General features: G+C 34.9%; 1 protein-coding gene across 1 annotated transcript in view; it reads right to left on the bottom strand.

Moving 5' to 3' along the window:
* LOC142352952 (transcription initiation factor TFIID subunit 2-like) overlaps window positions 1–20,518 on the bottom strand; it is a 44,997-nt gene extending 24,479 nt beyond the window's left edge. The window contains exons 1-7 of the mRNA XM_075405112.1: window positions 20,122–20,518; window positions 13,520–14,230; window positions 13,435–13,441; window positions 12,962–13,133; window positions 3,164–3,367; window positions 2,484–2,717; window positions 1,675–1,991 (exon numbers count right to left, since the gene is read on the bottom strand). Of these exons, the coding sequence (XP_075261227.1) occupies window positions 1,675–1,991; window positions 2,484–2,717; window positions 3,164–3,367; window positions 12,962–13,133; window positions 13,435–13,441; window positions 13,520–14,230; window positions 20,122–20,440 (1,964 nt within the window). The 5' untranslated portion in view covers window positions 20,441–20,518. The remainder of the gene's footprint in view (window positions 1–1,674; window positions 1,992–2,483; window positions 2,718–3,163; window positions 3,368–12,961; window positions 13,134–13,434; window positions 13,442–13,519; window positions 14,231–20,121) is intronic.

The raw sequence follows: 20,518 nt of genomic DNA, 5'->3' as shown, positions 1-20,518 counted from the left end.
CGAAAGAACAAAAAACGCTTATTTTCAACCACTCAGGCCTCTCATTAATGATACTAAGTTACAACAAATATTTTTTTAAAAAAGGAGGCAAAATCAAAAATTCCCTGAAAATTTATGATAAAAAGCGGCAAAGTCATAAAAAGTTTTAGTTGCCCCTTAATGAATTCAAGCAAAGGCAAATAGCCAGCATTAGAACACATATGTACCGTCTCAAAAGCACTGAAGGAGAGAAAACTCGGAAAACAGAAGTCAAAGTCAAATTGACGCAACCGAAAAAAATGATCTCAAAAACTGCAAAATTGTTCAAACACCTATTTCTCACTCCATATTAAAGGTATTTTGAAAAAAGTCACGCCTCAAACCTTCTCGATTTTTCGCTCCCTTTACTAATTCAGTGGTCCAAAACCACCACTCTAATTCGAATTCTCACTGACGTGAAAAAGCCGAAAGCCGAGAACAGATTAAAAAGACAGCGCACCAATACAATTCAAATTTTTCGAATTGTAAAAAAAAGAGCGCTTAAATAAAAACCGTTGAGAAGCTGACGACGGCCATTAAAAAAAGACACCACGAACAAAACTCAATTTCCGAAAGGTAAAGTCAAAGGCTATTTTCGCAAAGTAAAGGCAAATGGTCGCAAGAAGCGTCGAGGGACATAACCAATTTTAAAACATACCTGGCAGATTGCCAGAAAATAACCGCAATAGTTTGTTAGATCTGCAGTCTCAAAAAAATAGTAAAAGAAACAGAAACAGTAAGGTTTTTCTTTGATTGCTGAGAGGTTATATTAGGATTAAGAATCTGTTTGAGTTATTACTGCTTCTATTAGGTGCTCTCAAATAACCTTCAATTAGAGTGACACGCACTCACTGAACCTTATCTGGATTTAGATTAAAGAAAAATCAGTGTCTGAGTCAGGAAGTCACTTTTAAGGGTGAGGTAAGTAACGCGTGACCAAAAAGTTATTCACGTGTGGGAGTGGCATAAACTCGCATTGAAAACAACAGTACTACAGACTGGATTGATCTCAAACGAGACTGGATTAAAAAAACAATGGGATTTTTCTCGTGACAAATTTCGTGACATTTTTAACAAAAAGCTTCTTTACCCACCTTCAGTTTTTCAATCATTCGGTCATTTAAAATGCCCATGAGCAACAGACGTCTAGTTAATTCTCAATAAAGGAAAAACAAAAAACTTGCCAAAAACCGCGCAAAACTCCACAAAAAGCTTTGAAAATTTTAAAGCCCTCCAAACTCACTAAATTTATCAAACTTTTCTATAAGCTTTCAAAAAAGGCTAAATGTTTTAACCATAGCCTATTAAAAGGTTTTAAGCAGAAGACCTTAGTTATAACAAAAACAGACCACTCAAAAAAGCCACCCGTGAACAAAAAATTGCTTGCTTAGAGAAAACTTTTTCACACCCAATTTCCCGCTCTCTCGAAAACAGCTCGCTCGGTATAATTTTTCTTGCTCCACTCTTCAAATTTGCTCAACAACAATTTTTTTCTCGCGTTTCATTTCCTGCTTCAAAAGTCATTCCAATAAAATAGATTTAAAATGACACTGCTCCAATACTCCTCTTCGAATCGTAAAAACAGGCACGCTATAATAGCCGGCTAAGATGAGAAAATTAGGGCAGCTATTAAAAACCAGCAGACGTCAACCTTACCTCAGCATGAGCTGCCATAAAACATCTTGCATATTCATTTTCACCTGGCAAATCAGCTCCAACTGGGGATCGAACCGCAGCCACAGAACTGGCATATCCTGGTCCAAATTACGGAAATCAACGTCGATTTCCTCACCATACGACATGGGAATCTTTCGCTTTTTGATTCGTCTGTTTTTAGAGTGACATGAGATGTCGTGTTTGGAGACGATTTCTTCACACACTAAGGAGTGAGAGAAAGGTCCGTCCAATTCTTGAATGGATATGGTGACGGGTCCAACATACCTAACAAGCCCACGTTTGGCCAATGTTAGGTCCTAATTACACGTCTGCTTCCTGCAATTATATTTTCAACGAAAAACAATCACAACCTCTCTTTGCGGGCATTTGCTCTTGCTGGTTGAACTTAGTTCAGACATTTGTGAAAAATTGTGAAAAAATCGTTCCCCAAAAAAAAATTTCTGACGATTGATTGGCAATTTGGTTGATTTTCCACCTTCCGTCAATTAAATTGACCTTTTTTTAAAAAAATTACCAATCCGCAGATTCTGAATAATAACAGTAATTAACAACTCTCAACTGTTGGCTCTTTTCAGTTTTGGGTGCGCATTACTTGCAACCCTCAGGTACACGTTCCAATCTTATACAAAGTGATCTACATAATTGCACCCACTATGTAACTGGGTCGTGCATAACGCACTAGGGGGGGGGGGGGGGTGCCAGTAACGAACCAGATTCCAATTGTTACACCATTTTAACACAATTTGGTGAGGTTTTTAGAACTCGTGATGCAGGAAACAGATGTATGCCTGTTGCTTAACTTCCAACTCGACACAATTTCTCTTCCTGTTGAAATCGAAGGACACTGAAAACTGAGGATGGCCTCCTTTGAATACCCAGTAATTCATGAGTTCATTCAGATCTTTACCACAAAGCGAGCTCACGCTGTTCAAGAGAGAACTAGTTGATATCTGCATGTTGCTCCACGAGATTGAGTCTTGCTTCGATATGGTAACAGCTAGTGAAATCATCTTGTTTATCACCTGAATTGATCGATAAACCAAATGATTAAAATGTCCGGATTGTTCACACTAAGCCGCAAAACGTACACATTTGTCGGCCATTGTGGACAACATCTTCACTTAGCCTAAAATTTAAGCTCCTTATTCTGAAGTTTCAAAGTTTCTTAACTAATTAGTTAAAATCTAATTAAGAAACCAAATTTTCCTCAGAGCCCTTGATTAATAAGCTAATTCATACCTCCTTTTCTTAATCGGCAATTATAATGTGCTGCCCCTTTATGCAACTATCAAGGTTACAAACCTGAATCTCGATTCCACACAAATCTCCCATAATTTTCAAACTAAAAACAATCCTAACAAAACAACAATATCGCCCAAACTTTTCCACTTGACCTCAAATGATGGCATATTTTATGCGACCCTTGCCCCTTATCAAAAAAATGAAAAAGCTCAGCTCAGTCTCAAACCTGATTGAGTATTTCTGGGCCAATATTCTCTCCGACCAGTCGAATAACAAGGAACGCTTTCAGTTTCATAATTTGTACATAGCTGGGAGACATCAAGTTGGCATAGAGCTTGCATGCATTCACATTATCACTCTTGTGGCCATTAGAAAGAGCAAGACTGTTGTCAAGGATGACTTCGCCATGTTTCTCTTCGTATTCACACACCTAGAATAATAGTCATCAGGGCCTGCGGAATATATAGATTGTTGGAAAAATAATAACCATTTGATAAGTAAACTTAATAGTGTAGTAAACTTAACTAATTTTCTCGAAAATTTCAAAAGACTGGATTCTTATAATTTTGATCTTGAAACTGTCAAATTTATCAAACAATTTTTGTGGAGCATACCATGAACGCACTGGCTCCAAGCCCTGTCATATTTTTTATGTCAATTAAAGCAGAACATGCCAACTGTCATCTGCAAATTCATGTTTTAACTATAAAATTTGAAAAAAAACATGCTGGATACGAAATTAAAAAACATAGCTGGCAGATTGCCAGAAAATAGCCGCAATAGCTTCGTAGATCTGCAGTCTCAAAAAAACCGTAAAAGACAGACCAAAAAGTTTGTCTTTTCATTGAAGGCTGATATGTTATATATATTTCGGTTTAAAATCTGTATAAGTTTTTGCTGCCTCTATTAGCTGCTCTCAAATAAACTTCATTTAGAGTGACACACACACACACCCATTTGACTTTATCTCTTCGAATTAAAGTAAAAAAAAGTCAATTTCAAAGTGAGGAAGTCATTTTTGAGTGAGGTAAGTCATGTGTGACAAAAAATTTAATCACGCGAATGAACGAAAAAATTCGCTCCACTAAGAGCAAAATATGACGTCACACATGCACTTCAGTTGAAATTGCATGAACGAATGAACAAAAAGCAGATTTGAAGTGATTGTGACGTCATATGGTCGTAACAAAAATCGTGACGACGAAATTAATAAAACCAAGAGAAGGCCAATAATGGCCCCAGCTATCGCTGTGCGGCTATTAAAAAATCAATGACTGGCGACGATATCTTATTAAAGGAATATCTTCCTCGGTGCAAGGCTCTAATCAGTGCAGATAAAATTGCATAGAAAGAGAAAACTTGGTAGCAGAAGAAACTTCCATCTTGTAAACAGAGCTTAGTGACAACTGGCTTTTGTTCAATTATCATTAAAAAAATAAAGGATCAAGCATTGCAAAATGACAAAAAATCAGCAACAGTTGAAAACCATCAAATTAATCAACAAAAAGACAAAAAAACAAAATATAATTCAAAGGGATAAAAGGTCTTTTAAAACCCAAACTAAGACCCCAACAAAACTCGTAACCAATAATTATCAGTCAAGGTGCTTAAACGGCATTTCAAGCAAATTCTCAATGCCGCACTATATCAAATGAAAGCAATTGCAAATAAAATAAAAATAACAACAAAAGGCTAAAATCAATATTTTTAACAACTGATAAAAGCAGAGCTAGCTAGAATTTTAGTTCTCTGTAAAAAAGTAATATATGCTAGAATGCAAAGAATGGGGACCGAAACAAAAACACGTGAAAAAATCATAGTTCAAAGATTAGAAACAATAAAATACGTTGCAAAGAAAATGATTGAAGAAAAAATTTTCAAAATTGCACTATATCAAATGAAATCAAAGGCAAACAAAAAATTCGCACTATATTTTTTTTCAAAATTGCACTTGAGAAAAAATCTGCCGAATTTCAAATACTGAACGCCACAAAATCTTTCGATTATTAGTAAAAAGAAAATAAGCATCCCTGACAGTACACAAAAAGACTTCACAAAAACCTTTCACCAAATCGGGCAAGCATGAGTACAACTCTGTAAAACAAAAATACCTCTCGTTATAAAGATGCATTAAATGAAACAAATATCAGAAGTAAATTGCCATATGAAGCGATTTTTGAAAGAAAAATCCAAAAATGAAGAAAATGATTTATAAAAGCCAAAAATGAATTTAAAATGGGAAATATGTGCTCATTTAGGATTTAAAACGCACTATTAGACTCCCAAAAACACTGCTATCAATTTCAGAGATTCACATATCAATATATTTTCTATTAAAAATTATTTCTACAAAAAACTAAATTATAAGCAAAACGGCTAAAATGTTTATCTAAAAGCGGCATTCTGTCAAAAAAAACACAATTAAAAGTCGATATGTCATTCAATGATCGAAGCGCATGATCTAAAAGCTTCTTTCGATCAGATAAAATACAAAAAAAAACAGAATTTTTGATCATGCGCTTCGATCAGTGAACGACTTTCGACTTCCATGTATTTTTTGACAGAAGACCGCTTTTAGATAACCATTTTAGCCGTTTTTTTTTCTCAGACGGTAAATTTACGCTTTCGCCTTTACGTCGAAACGCCGTCTGAACGAATACTATTGCCGCTAAAAAACCGTAAGAAAACCAATACGCCTTTTCGAGTCGCAAAAACCAAAAGAAGGCCAATAATAGCCCCAGCTATCGCTGTGCGGCTATTAAAAAATCAATGACTGGCGACGATATCTTATTAAAGGAAAATCTTCCTCGGTGCAAGGCTCTAATCAGTGCATATGCCTCGGAACAAACTTCGATTGAAATCACACTTTATTGTTTGTTTCTGTAATAGAGATAAAAATGGCATTGGAAATTGAAGAAAATGATTTATAAAAGCCAAGAATGAAATTAAAATGGGAAATATGTGTTCATTTAGAATTTAAAACGCACTATTAGACTCCCAAAAACACTGCTATCAATTTCAGAGATTCACAAATTCATATAGCTTCTATTAAAAATTACTACAAAAAACTAAATTATTAGCAAAACGGCTAAAATGTTTATCTAAAAGCGGCATTCTGTCAAAAAACACAAATAAAAGTCGATATGTCATTCAATGATCGAAGCGCATGATCTAAAAGCTTCTCTCGCTCAGAAAAAATACAAAAAAAAACAGAATTTTTGATCATGCGCTTCGATCAGTGAACGACTTTCGACTTCGATGTATTTTTTGACAGAAGACCGCTTTTAGATAACCATTTTAGCCGTTTTTTTCTCACACGGTAATTTTACGCTTTCGCCTTTACGTCGAAACGCCGTCTGAACGAATACTATTGCCGCTAAAAAAACCGTAAGAAAACCAATACGCCTTTTCGAGTCGCAAAAACCAAAAGAAGGCCAATAATAGCCCCAGCTATCGCTGTGCGGCTATTAAAAAATCAATGACTGGCGACAATATCTTATTAAAGGAAAATCTTCCTCGTTGAAAGGCTCTAAACAGTGCAGATGCCTCGGAACGAACTTCGATTGAAATCACACTTTATTGTTTGTTTCTGTAATAGAGATAAAAATGGCATTGGAAATTGAAGAAAATGATTTATAAAAGCCAAGAATGAAATTAAAATGGGAAGTATGTGCTCATTTAGAATTTAAAAGGCACTATTAGACTCCCAAAAACACTGCTATCAATTTCAGAGATTCGCAAATTAATATAGCTTCTATTAAAAATTATTTCTACAAAAAACTAAATTATAAGCAAAACGGCTAAAACGTTTATCTAAAAGCGGCATGCTGTCAAAAAAACAAATAAAAATCGATATGTCATTCAATGATCGAAGCGCATGATCTAAAAGCTTCTCTCGCTCAGAAAAAATACAAAAAAAACAGAATTTTTTTTTGATCATGCGCTTCGATCAGTGAACGACTTTCGACTTCGATGTATTTTTTGACAGAAGACCGCTTTTAGATAACCATTTTAGCCGTTTTTTTTCTCAAACGGTAATTTTACGCTTTCGCCTTTACGTCGAAACGCCGTCTGAACGAATACTATTGCCGCTAAAAAAACCGTAAGAAAACCAATACGCCTTTTCGAGTCGCAAAAACCAAAAGAATGCCAATAATAGCCCCAGCTATCGCTGTGCGGCTATTAAAAAATCAATGACTGGCGACAATATCTTATTAAAGGAAAATCTTCCTCGTTGAAAGGCTCTAAACAGTGCAGATGCCTCGGAACGAACTTCGATTGAAATCACACTTTATTGTTTGTTTCTGTAATAGAGATAAAAATGGCATTGGAAATTGAAGAAAATGATTTATAAAAGCCAAGAATGAAATTAAAATGGGAAATATGTGCTCATTTAGAAGTTAAAAGGCACTATTAGACTCCCAAAAACACTGCTATCAATTTCAGAGATTCACAAATTAAAATAGCTTCTATTAAAAAATATTTCTACAAAAAACTAAATTATAAGCAAAACGGCTAAATGTTTATCTAAAAGCGGCATGCTGTCAAAAAAACACAAATAAAAGTCAATATGTCATTCAATGATCGAAGCGCATGATCTAAAAGCTGCTCTCGCTCAGAAAAAATACAAAACAACAGAATTTTTTTTGATCATGCGCTTCGATCAGTGAACGACTTTCGACTTCGATGTATTTTTTGACAGAAGACCGCTTTTAGATAACCATTTTAGCCATTTTTTCTCACACGGTAATTTAAAGCTTTCGCCTTTGCGTCGAAACGCCGTCTGAACGAATACTATTGCCGCTAAAAAAACCGTAAGAAAACCAATACGCCTTTTCGAGTCGCAAAAACCAAAAGAAGGCCAATAATAGCCCCAGCTATCGCTGTGCGGCTATTAAAAAATCAATGAATGGCGACAATATCTTATTAAAGGAAAATCTTCCTCGTTGAAAGGCTCTAAACAGTGCAGATGCCTCGGAACGAACTTCGATTGAAATCACACTTTATTGTTTGTTTCTGTAATAGAGATAAAAATGTCATTGGAAATTGAAGAAAATGATTTATAAAAGCCAAGAATAAAATTAAAATGGGAAATATGTGCTCATTTAGAATTTAAAAGGCACTATTAGACTCCCAAAAACACTGCTATCAATTTCAGAGATTCACAAATTAAAATAGCTTCTATTAAAAAATATTTCTACAAAAAACTAAATTATAAGCAAAACGGCTAAAATGTTTATCTAAAAGCGGCATGCTGTCAAAAAAACACAAATAAAAGTCGATATGTCATTCAATGATCGAAGCGCATGATCTAAAAGCTTCTCTCGCTCAGAAAAAATACAAAAAAACAGAATTTTTTTTGATCATGCGCTTCTATCAGTGAACGACTTTCGACTTCGATGTATTTTTTGACAGAAGACCGCTTTTAGATAACCATTTTAGCCGTTTTTTTCTCACACGGTAATTTTACGCTTTCGCCTTTACGTCGAAACGCCGTCTGAACGAATACTATTGCCGCTAAAAAAACCGTAAGAAAACCAATACGCCTTTTCGAGTCGCAAAAACCAAAAGAAGGCCAATAATAGCCCCAGCTATCGCTGTGCGGCTATTAAAAAATCAATGACTGGCGACAAAATCTTATTAAAGGAAAATCTTCCTCGTTGAAAGGCTCTAAACAGTGCAGATGCCTCGGAACGAACTTCGATTGAAATCACACTTTATTGTTTGTTTCTGTAATAGAGATAAAAATGGCATTGGAAATTGAAGAAAATGATTTATAAAAGCCAAGAATAAAATTAAAATGGGAAATATGTGCTCATTTAGAATTTAAAAGGCACTATTAGACTCCCAAAAACGCTGCTATCAATTTCAGAGATTCACAAATTAAAATAGCTTCTATTAAAAAATATTTCTACAAAAAACTAAATTATAAGCAAAACGGCTAAAATGTTTATCTAAAAGCGGCATGCTGTCAAAAAAACACAAATAAAAGTCGATATGTCATTCAATGATCGAAGCGCATGATCTAAAAGCTTCTCTCGCTCAGAAAAAATACAAAAAAACAGAATTTTTTTTGATCATGCGCTTCGATCAGTGAACGACTTTCGACTTCGATGTATTTTTTGACAGAAGACCGCTTTTAGATAACCATTTTAGCCGTTTTTCTCACACGGTAATTTTACGCTTTCGCCTTTACGTCGAAACGCCGTCTGAACGAATACTATTGCCGCTAAAAAACCGTAAGAAAACCAATACGCCTTTTCGAGTCGCAAAAACCAAAAGAAGGCCAATAATAGCCCCAGCTATCGCTGTGCGGCTATTAAAAAATCAATGCCTGGCGACAATATCTTATTAAAGGAAAATCTTCCTCGTTGAAAGGCTCTAAACAGTGCAGATGCCTCGGAACGAACTACGATTGAAATCACACTTTATTGTTTGTTTCTGTAATAGAGATAAAAATGGCATTGGAAATTGAAGAAAATGATTTATAAAAGCCAAGAATGAAATTAAAATGGGAAATATGTGCTCATTTAGAATTTAAAAAGCACTATTAGACTCCCAAAAACACTGCTATCAGTTTCAGAGATTCGCAAATTAATATAGCTTCTATTAAAAAATATTCCTACAAAAAACTAAATTATAAGCAAAACGGCTAAAATGTTTATCTAAAAGCGGCATGCTGTCAAAAAAACACAAATAAAAGTCGATATGTCATTCAATGATCAAAGCGCATGATCTAAAAGCTTCTCTCGCTCAGAAAAAATACAAAAAAAAAACAATTTTTTTTTGATCATGCGCTTCGATCAGTGAACGACTTTCGACTTCGATGTATTTTTTGACAGAAGACCGCTTTTAGATAACCATTTTAGCCGTTTTTTTTTCTCAGACGGTAAATTAACGCTTTCGCCTTTACGTCGAAACGCCGTCTGAACGAATACTATTGCCGCTAAAAAAAACCGTAAGAAAACCAATACGCCTTTTCGATTCGCAAAACCAAAAGAATGCCAATAATAGCCCCAGCTATCGCTGTGGGGCTATTAAAAAATCAATGACTGGCCACAATATCTTATTAAAGGGAAATCTTCCTCGGTGAAAGGCTCTAATCAGTGCAGATGCCTCGGAACGAACTTCGATTGCAATCACACTTTATTGTTTGTTTCTGTAATAGAGATAAAAATGGCATTGGAAAATGAAGAAAATGATTTATAAAAGCCAAGAATGAAATTAAAATGGGAAATATGTGCTCATTTAGGATTTAAAACGCACTATTAGACTCCCAAAAACACTGCTATCAATTTCAGAGATTCGCAAATTAATATAGCTTCTATTAAAAATTATTTCTACAAAAAACTAAATTATAAGCAAAACGGCTAAAACGTTTATCTAAAAGCGGCATTCTGTCAAAAAAACACAAATAAAAGTCGATATGTCATTCAATGATCAAAGCCCATGATCTAAAAGCTTCTCTCGCTCAGAAAAAATACAAAAAACAGAATTTTTTTTTATCATGCGCTTCGATCAGTGAACGACTTTCGACTTCGATGTATTTTTTGACAGAAGACCGCTTTTAGATAACCATTTTAGCCGTTTTTTTCTCACACGGTAATTTTACACTTTCGCCTTTACGTCAAAACGCCGTCTGAACGAATAGTACTGCCGGTAAAAAAAACCGTAAGAAAACCAATACGCCTTTTCGAGTCGCAAAAACCAAGAGAAGGCCAATAATAGTCCGAGCTATCGCTGTGCGGCTATTAAAAAATCAATGACTGCTCGACGATATCTTATTAAAGGAATATCTTCCTCGGTGCAAGGCTCTAATCAGTGCAGATGCCTCGGAACGAACTTCGATTGAAATCACATCTATTGTTTGTTTCTGTAATAGAGATAAAAATGGCATTGGAAAACTCTTCAAATATCTTGGTTCTTTATATCAGCCTAGTGTATAATAGCAGGCTTTTTTTCACGAAGTTGATGATTTGGAAAAGTTGCCATTGATCAAAAGCAAAGATAACGTCGTAAGAATTGCTCACGAACGAATAGTGGCGGCTGAAATCTATTGCAGCCGGCTTCAGTCGTTGTGGAGGAGTAACTAAAATTACTCAGGGGTTTCATATGACGTCATTAGAGATTGCACATATTATACATATTATATACAACTATAACTGCTTATAAAAATTAAAATGAAAAAAAGACTAATTTCGGTGTACTTTTCATCTAACGTGTAGTAAACTGCCACAAATTGAGTTCAGCTGCTGACTCTTGTGAATGAGAGAGAAATAAAGATCACGCAAAACGAAAAATGAAGGGCGCAAAAGTCATTCGAAAAGTCAAATTGTCAAGAAACAATTGTGCATAAAAAAGACCAAGACGTTTACAATAATTGCCTCAAACTTCGTTCGAGAGCAATTGAAAATGTGATAAAAATTGACTAAATAAAAATGTCAAACGACAAGAATTAACTATCAGTATTTTTTTCTTTGGGATCATTTGCATTTGTGTTCCATTTCTTCCATTGAAACTTATGATGACTTAAAATAGATATAAGGGTGGACCAAAGGAAAGTACTATAAGCCTACTAAGTTTTCTGGACACGTTTACATGGTCTCAATTTAGTCTCCTGGTTATCGCAAATCGTTCAGCACTGTAATCATTGGTTTGATTTATCACGTTTTGTGTTGAGTCTAGCTGATTTTCTCATATGGAGAAAAGATTTCGAGAATTTTTGGACAAATAACGCTACCTTGCAGTACCCTTAAATGATTATTTCAGCGAAGGAAACTTTCCAGACTATACAAAGACCTGCCATCGCATCCCAACAATTGTTACCCTATCTTGATCTTGTCAACTTCGGACAAAAATGTGATAATCAACTCAAAACTTCAATAGAAAAACAATTCGGTAGAGAAAATGAACCGTCTGATAGGAGGCGACACGATGAAATATCAGGTCAGTCCAAAGCAAACCAAAACATCGGCGCTTCTCTAGATTAATGAAAAACTCTAAACACTGGATAGTCAGAAAAAAATTCCCAAGCAGAGAGGCCAGTATTCAAAGCTTTAGATTGCCATTTGAAAGACAGGAAACGATTTGATCGGGCCAGGAACACTTAATCGCATTAACGCAGTACCTCAACAGTCAGCTTTGGGACCCTACTTTTCATTATACGCCCCATTAACCTGAGATCCAGGCATCTTATATTGAGTATGAGTTTTCATATAGTAGATACAGAGATAATAATTAATAATTGTGGTTTCTGCGTAATCGCAGCGGAACAGTATTAGGCCTACAGTAGCCTGTTGTCAGCTGCCCTTTTTTCTTACTATTCCCCACATTTCAGACTGTTCTTTTTATGAGCAGCATTGCTCTCTCTTTTTTGGTGACTATAGCCACTTTTTTTGCGTCTGAAACTTTCACGTGGTACCATCATTGCAGCCAACATTGGTCAGGCTATGGTCAACCTGAAGCTATGGTTAAGTAAGAGCTCATCCTCACACAAACAGCTTCACGGAGGCAGGGGATTGAACTCTCAATCATTGGCGTGTGAACCACACACCTTACCTCTCGGCTAGATCAAAAATTGATAGACTAAATGTTTGGAATAAATATAAAAAAAACAGTATTAACAGCAAATGCCAATTTTAACAAAATTACTTTGAACAGACAGGAGTGAAACTTTGGCATTAAAACTCGGTGTAGGCAAGATCGAGATATTTTGATGAATGAAAAAACAGAGATGAGATGAATCGGAGTGGGCGAGTAATCTAACATTGTAGGAAATTTACCTTGAATTAATTGCAGAAAACAATAGAAAGGCAGCTTAACTTTGCTAAACTGTTAAACAATAAATGTTGTTTTAACTGAAATCTTGAGAATTATTTTTTCCTAAACGATTATGCCATTCGTTCACTCGCCTATTAAACAGCTTAAATTTATAAGCACCGCGTTTCAATCGACTAAAATTTTGCAAATCCAGCAGCATCTAACTGAAATCTGATTTGTTGATAAAACATGTGGTTAAACTAACCTTTTTAACAGCATCTCTGACCATGAAGAGATAGTCATTGCATCCAAACACCTCCTTTTCGAATAGTGCACATAAGTATTTACTGATTCCAAACACTGTCCACGAATCACTCCAGCTGGCCGATGCAATGAAGCAGCCGAAAAACTGAGATGCAATAGAGTGCGCAAGCAATCTAACATAGAAGGAAATTTACCACATTTAGTCATCGATATTTGATTACCTTCATAATCAAGATGTGGAATATTTGTGACTAATTATGAAAAATATAGAAATAAACAGAAAATTAAATTTTACAATACACAAACAGCGTGTTATATAGATTAAGCATAGTTAACCTAAAAAAAGCAAAATTCGATCAAAATTTTCTTCCATTAAGTGAGTACTGCGAAAAACGTTTTTTCACGTGTTTGCAGAAAATTATTGTGAAAAAACTACAAGAACCGACAGAACCGAGAAAAACAAATTTTTATAACCGGTGGTCTAAAAAACTCGGAAAAATCAGGACATTTAGTCTTCAGCTGTATATCAAGGCAACCCCAAAAAATTATTGAATTAAACAGCGAAGGGTAAATTTCCTCAATGTATGCGGTACTTGATCAATAATCTTTTCTGTGTGCAGTATTCCCAAACTACCCACACACAATCCCGCAAAAGGCATGCACTCATCATACGCCTCATCCACGAACACCGTTTTGAACTGAGGAAAAGGCATAGACGAACTAAGCTTCTGCTCCAGAAACTCGATAATATCAACCACATTTTCCACGGTATTCCTTAGCGCCGGACCCAAACCAGGCGAACAAAAGTGGGTTATCTCTGGAGATTTAGGATCTGGCAACATTTCAAAATCGCCAACCACAACCCCAATTTTATTAGCACAGACCGGAACATCCAGAGAGTAAATATAAGTCAATAATTTACCAGATTCGTACTCTACAACGTCCAGAAGCTCTCCGGAGCAAACAGCCAATAAATCGTTTGGTATTGTGACTTCGACTCTCCACGTACAAGGCATAAGAGGCGAATCAACGTGTGGGAACCACAATTTATTACAATTCTCATAATAATAGGTAAACATATGTTTATGTCTAATAGGCCTGCTATCATCAGTTTCATTTTTACCAGAAGTTAGCGCGGTTCCAGAGTTTACGAAATGAACACCAGAGTTCATCGATTCAAGGGAGAACTCAATTCTGACTGTCAATTCACCATGCTGCTCAATATCAGATTGAATGTTGGGGGGAATTGTGAAGCTCAACTCGCCATTTCCTGAACAAAAATTAAGAGATTTACAAACAAAAATTTCCTGCGTGAGGTGCAGCCATTTACGGCGAATTTACTGCGAAAGAATAGACTTCCGTGCCATATAATAAAGATAGAAACAGATACAGATATAGGTTGGCAAAAGTTATCGACGCCGCTCAAAAATCCATGTAAAAATCATTCAGCGACAAATTAATAAAGCTTGCTTAAATTCCAAGCGCAGACGCCTTTTCATTAGCGATCTTTATTACACATATGATTTCCTTTGACCTTAAACTAATTCAGATTAAAGTGTAAAAGTCATTTTATTGAGTGAGGCAAGTCACGTATGATAAAATATCAAATCACGCAAATCAGCTAAAAACTTTTGCTAGAGAGAGAGAGAGAGAGAAATGACGTCACGCGTGAAAATGTCGTTAGTGAGAGGAAGAAGTCATTCAAAAAAATTTGACTTCAGCTTTGTCAACAAATGTACAACGAAAAAAGAGCGTCAGACGACGGAACAATAACATAACAGGACAAGTCCTGACGTACAATTCAAAAATCATTGATTAAACAAAAACTAGACCAAGAACGGACTATGAGTGAATTGGGAAAACCATTTCAAAATCATCAGATCATAAAATTTTTTCAAAACTGAAAATCAATGTCAAAATGCCGCATGCGAAGAAAAAATCAGCGAGAAAGAAATTTATTTCAAACAAAAAACTAGGCTTGGAAAGAACTACTTATGAATTGAGAAAAACATTTATAAATAAATCCGATGTAAAAATTGAAAAAAAAACAGTAAATAATAAAGTGAAATTGCCGCATGTGAACAAAAACCACTATCGAGAAAGCGAATTTGGTTCAGACACCGTTTTTTTCGGCGTGACCAAAATCACTACTCCAATTTGACTTCAAAAATCATAAAAATGTGAGATCTTAAAAAATACATCGCCCCAAAACAATTCAATTTCTTTGAATAGTAAAAAAAATAGGAGCGCTATACTAGCCGGCTGAGAAGATGAGGGCGGATATTAATTATGCCAAAATTTTGGAGTATTTAGATTACCAAAACTCTTGCATAGTTTTTCAGAAAAAATTTGGAAAAATTGCTTTCAAATAAGGTCAGAAAAAAGTTAAAAACCAAAAAACGCAAAAATCGCTTAAAATATGCTCGAATTTAGCCAATTTTCTTCTAAATTTAAAAAAACTATCAATGAAAACAAACGGCCGACAAAACTGCTGCAAAAACTAGTTTCAACCACACAACTCCGTAGAGGTTATAAAAAAACTGAATGCTGGAAAAGCTTAAAATAGGCAATATGGTAAAAAAAGATTGAATGTAAACGTGTAATATTTGCTTCAGACGGTGAAAAGGGCTTCCAAACAAATCACGCAAACCAGCTAAAAACTTTTGCTAGAGAGAGTGAGAAATGACCTCACGCGTGAAAATGCTGTTAGTGAGAGGAAGAAGTCATTCAAAAAAAAAATTGACTAAGCTTTGTCTCAACAAATGTACAACGAGAAAAGAGCTTCAGACGACGGAACGAAAACCATAACAGGACAAATCCTGACGTACAATTCAAAGAATTTCCATTAATTAAACAAAAACCAGACTAGAACGGACTATGAGCGAATTGGGAAAACCATTTCCAGAACAATCAGATCATAATTTTTTTTAAAACTGAAAATCAATGTCAAAATGCCGCATGCGAAGAAAAAACCACCAGCGAGAAAGAAACTTCTTTTGAACAAAAAATTAGGCTTAGAATGAACTATGAATGGATTGGAAAAAACATTTACAAATTAATCCGGTCTAAAAATTGAAAAAAAAATTAAAGTGAAATTGCCGCATGGGAACAAAAAACCACTATCGAGAAAGCGAATGAAACACTATCGAGAAAACCTGATAAAAACCTGATAAAATTAAACTAAAGTGGCAACTCCAGAAAAAATTTAAGTTAACGAAACCTGTTATACAGATAGTTTGCTACAAAACATTCACAGTTCACAGACAAACCAATAAAACGGGTTCATAAAAAGAAACTCGAAAGGGAAAGGAGATGACGGACAAAACAATAAAGTAGAATTCTCTAAAAACTCTGCAAACGCTAAAAGCAATTTCCAAACCATTATTTTGCAAAACTTAATATTTTTCTCTCTTAAAGTCACCCAACCAAAATTTAACTGAGAAGTAACACACGACAATTAAAATGAGAGCAAACAAAAAACAAAAAAACAATTAGAAAATTTGTTTAATTTAATAAACTGATATCTGCCGTGTTTATTTTTCAATTCTTCCCAACCATTATTCGGCAAAATTTTTACAACCTTTTCTGCGAGATCAGTCACTCATCCAAAACGAGGGAGAGAAAAATCAATTGACTGTTGGAAACTGATAAGAACAAAAAACTGGGAAAAAAATAAAGGTAAGTAACTTATGTTTGAGAAAATTGCCATGACTAGATGAAGTGTCAGTTCATAGTAGCAACACTTTAAAAACAACTTTCAACTTAGAACCGACTGAGAGAGAAAAATTAGAGCAGAAACGTAAGGTCAGAAAAGTTAAGAACCAAAAAAACATACAAAAATCGCTAAAATTTTGCTGGAAACATTTTTCAACTTAGAACTGACTGAGAGATAAATTAGAGCAGAAACGTAAGGTCAGAAAAAAGTTAAAAACCAAAAAAATAGAAAAATAGCTAAAAATTTGCTAAATTTTTTCAAACTACTTTTCTCGATTTCAATATATACAATCGTTTTCAACGATACGATCAGATAACCACTCTCTCTTCTCTGCTGTTCGCTTACTCCAGCCATTTGATCAAAACCCAGTTTTCACATGCTCTATTCACCTTTAAATTATTTTTTTAATACACTCCAAAAAAACTATTGATCCAAAATTAGGTACAGATATTTATTCAGCAACAATGTCTCAAAAAAAATCACACAGCCATGCTTCTGTTGAACCAAAAAATGAGAAAAGGTTACAAAGATTCGCTAAACAAATACTTCGCAAAAAATCGAAATATTAGATTTCAAAAATAAATTTAAAATGTAATTAAGAAACATTCCCTTGATTTCATAGACTAGACGTCATCTCAAAGACTAGACGTCACAAAACACATCAGTTATCAATAACACGAAATTAAACCACTGGCTGTGCACAGAAAAACTTTTTCTTCTAAGTAAAACAAAACAAAAAATTAAAAAAGGCAAGAAACGGATTAGTATGTGTACAATTTGATAAAAAAAAGAAGTCACGTTTAAAAGAGTTATTCGATGCACGAACTGCCAATCGAACGGTGCCATACAAATTTTTTTTCAGAAAAAGTCCGCTCACAGATCGAAACAGGAAGAAATTAATGGAAAAAATCCAAAAAATTAACTTTAAAATTGAGAAATATGAGCCAACTTTACAACTGAAAACATTAATAGGCACAGCAAAAATTTGTGGTATCAGTTTCATATAGTTATATATATGCAGCATCGATCAAAAACATTTTCTACAAAAAACACATTACAAGTTAAATAAATGGACGAAAAACCGGCTAAAAACGGTTATCTATATGCGGCGTTCTCTCAAGAACATTTGTCAAAGTCAAAAAGTCATTCACTGAACGCAGCGCATGATCAAAAAACTTCTCTCGCTCAGCGAAAATCTGTTCACCATGACAGCTTTGTCACTTTCGCTTTTAGGTCAAAATGCCGCGTGAACAAAACTACTTCCTGAAAAAGACCGAGAGAAAACCAATACTCCTCTTCGAGTCGTAAAAAACCAAGATAACCGAATTATAGCTCCGCTCAGCTTACACCTTCGCTACTATAAACATACCCGGCAGATTGCCGGAAAATAGCCGCCGTTGATTCCGATAAGCATGATTGGGATTGAACGAATAGAATATATTGAAAAAAAGATTTTTGTACAAAAATATTTTTTAAGTCCGATTTATTTTGATGGCATTTCGTAGTTGAACAAACTTCTGTTTCTTAGAGAGAGAGGCTACAGGGGCTACTATCAATACCAATAAGCATTAGATAGAGGTAACTAATACTTATAGGAACGACGTTCTAATAGCGGGCATCTAAAATTGGGCTTTATGGGTTTATCGAGTTTCTATTTCTGACTTCAACTTTTATACCAACTCTGTTCATTTTGAAATGCTTTGCTTAGCAACTGATGTTCAAATTCACTTTTAGCAGAATGAGAGAAGAGAGAAACTAGCCTAGAGAAGTCAAAAAGATTTCACGCAAAATGTCGAAAAAGCGACAAGACCAAGAATTTTAAAAAAAATCAGATCAAAAAATAAGAAAAAAAACTGAAAATCAATGTCAAAATGCCGCATGTGATAAAAAAAACCACTAGCGAGAAATGAAAATTCAATTCAAACAAAAAACTAGGCCTAGAATGAGCTGTGAATGGATTGGGAAAACCATTTAGAAAAAAATCCGATCCAAAAAATCGAAAAAACAGTAAAAATCAGAGTGAAATTGCCGCATGTGAACAAAAAACCACTACCGATAAACCGAACTTTTGTTCAAACACCATTTTCTCACTCTACTTTAAAATTAGAGCGAAAAAAATTCACGCCGCAAAACCACACGCTTTTTCGCTCCATTTCCTGTTTCGGCGTGACCAAAATCACTACTCCAAATTGACTTCAAAAATCATGAAAATGTGTGAACAGATCTTAAAAAAAAAAACATAGCCGGAAGAATTCCGGAAACGACTCGAAGTGAAAATCCATTTAAACGCCATCCAACTACTCAACAAACAAAACCTGCCTTCCTTAACTTATGATTATCTTGAAACAAAGTCATGAAACAAAAAATTAAAAACAATAATCTGTTAAAATATGATAAAAAATCTGATCAAATTTTGTTATAACTTGAGATCCCAAAAAACTATCTTTGCCAAAATAACTTCATCAAAACAACTAGTACTTTTTAAAACCACTTATGTGAAATTTGAAACAATACTTTAGGCTAACATTATGAAAAAAAGCTCTTAAAAACAACTTTCACTGAAAAACTGGAAAAAGTTACTAAATTTTTTAATATTTAAAAAACATATAAATCCAAAGAAAACATCCCCTCAGCCAATAGGGTATCCAGATGCTCGCAAAACAATAGGCAAGTCATTATAGGCAAAGAAACTTAGCTACAAACAGGAAAAAAAACGAAAAGCTGCAAAAAATTAAGAAAAACAGTTCCAATTTTCGCCTTTTTTGGTCATATTTCTCAACAAAAAAGTGATTCTTACCCACAAAAACTGTAACCAATTGTTATCATAAAATTGCTCAAGTAGAGGGGGTTTCCTCAATACCCATTTGAGCCCGTAAAACAAAATAATCGTAAAAAAAAAAAAACGCAAAAATTAGCCCGAAAATAAGCAAAATACATTAAAAACCTCCGAATTATCATAAAATTCATATTAATTTCCAGAAACGTTCAAACCACTACCAAAACCAGCCTAAAATTAAAACAAAATCATAACCAAACCTCTTAATCAAAACAAACGAAAAAAAACTGCTTTAAAATGCCGCACGTGAACAAAAAAATTTCGCTCGCTTAGAGAAAATTTTTTCACACCTCAATTTCTCGCTCTCTCAAAAACAGCGGTATGAACAAAAACCACTCTCTTTTCGCTCCGCTCTTCACTTTTGTTCAGCGCCAAAATCACTCCAAATTTTTTCACGCGTTTCATTTCCCGCCTCAAAAATCACTCCAATAAAATTGATTAAAAAAAAGGACTTCTCCAATACTCCTCTTCGAGTCGTAAAAAAGACAGCGCCCCAATACAATTCAAATTCTTTGAATTGTAAAAATACGAGCGCAAAAATAGCCGGCTGAGAAGATGAGGGCGGCTATTAAAAACCGAAAAACAAGTGAACGAAAAAGCAAAAACTCACCAATGTCAAAATTGGTAGCCTCGATAGCTTGCATATAAGCTCCACAAAAGTAGTCCAAATTGCGCTGCTTAATGTCATCAGGACATACAAGCAGTGTCGGATCTCTGTAGTCGAAAGTAACTTGTCTAGATCCATTCAAACTCACTCGGTATAGCCTTGAATGTCTGCAGTTCAAGGTCACTTTCTCAAGTGGTTGCCGAGTGACCTTAAGATTGATGTCAACAAAGCCGAAAAGCGAATGCTTGTCGAAGTTGACCTCCCGGATGCAGAGAGTTTGATGTACCAACCTATAGGGGGGCTCGTTGGCATCCACGGACATTCTGAGTACGCACACTTCTAATCAATCATCTTGCTCAAGTAGAAATTTACAATCTCTGAAAACAAACTTCGAACTTTG

The sequence above is a fragment of the Convolutriloba macropyga genome, chromosome 14 (assembly GCF_964194025.1).
Source record: "Convolutriloba macropyga chromosome 14, txConMacr16.3, whole genome shotgun sequence".
In the NCBI taxonomy this organism is placed as follows: Eukaryota; Metazoa; Xenacoelomorpha; order Acoela; family Convolutidae; genus Convolutriloba; species Convolutriloba macropyga.
Note: the sequence above shows the minus strand (reverse complement) of the source record. Positions and strands in the feature narration are given on the sequence as shown.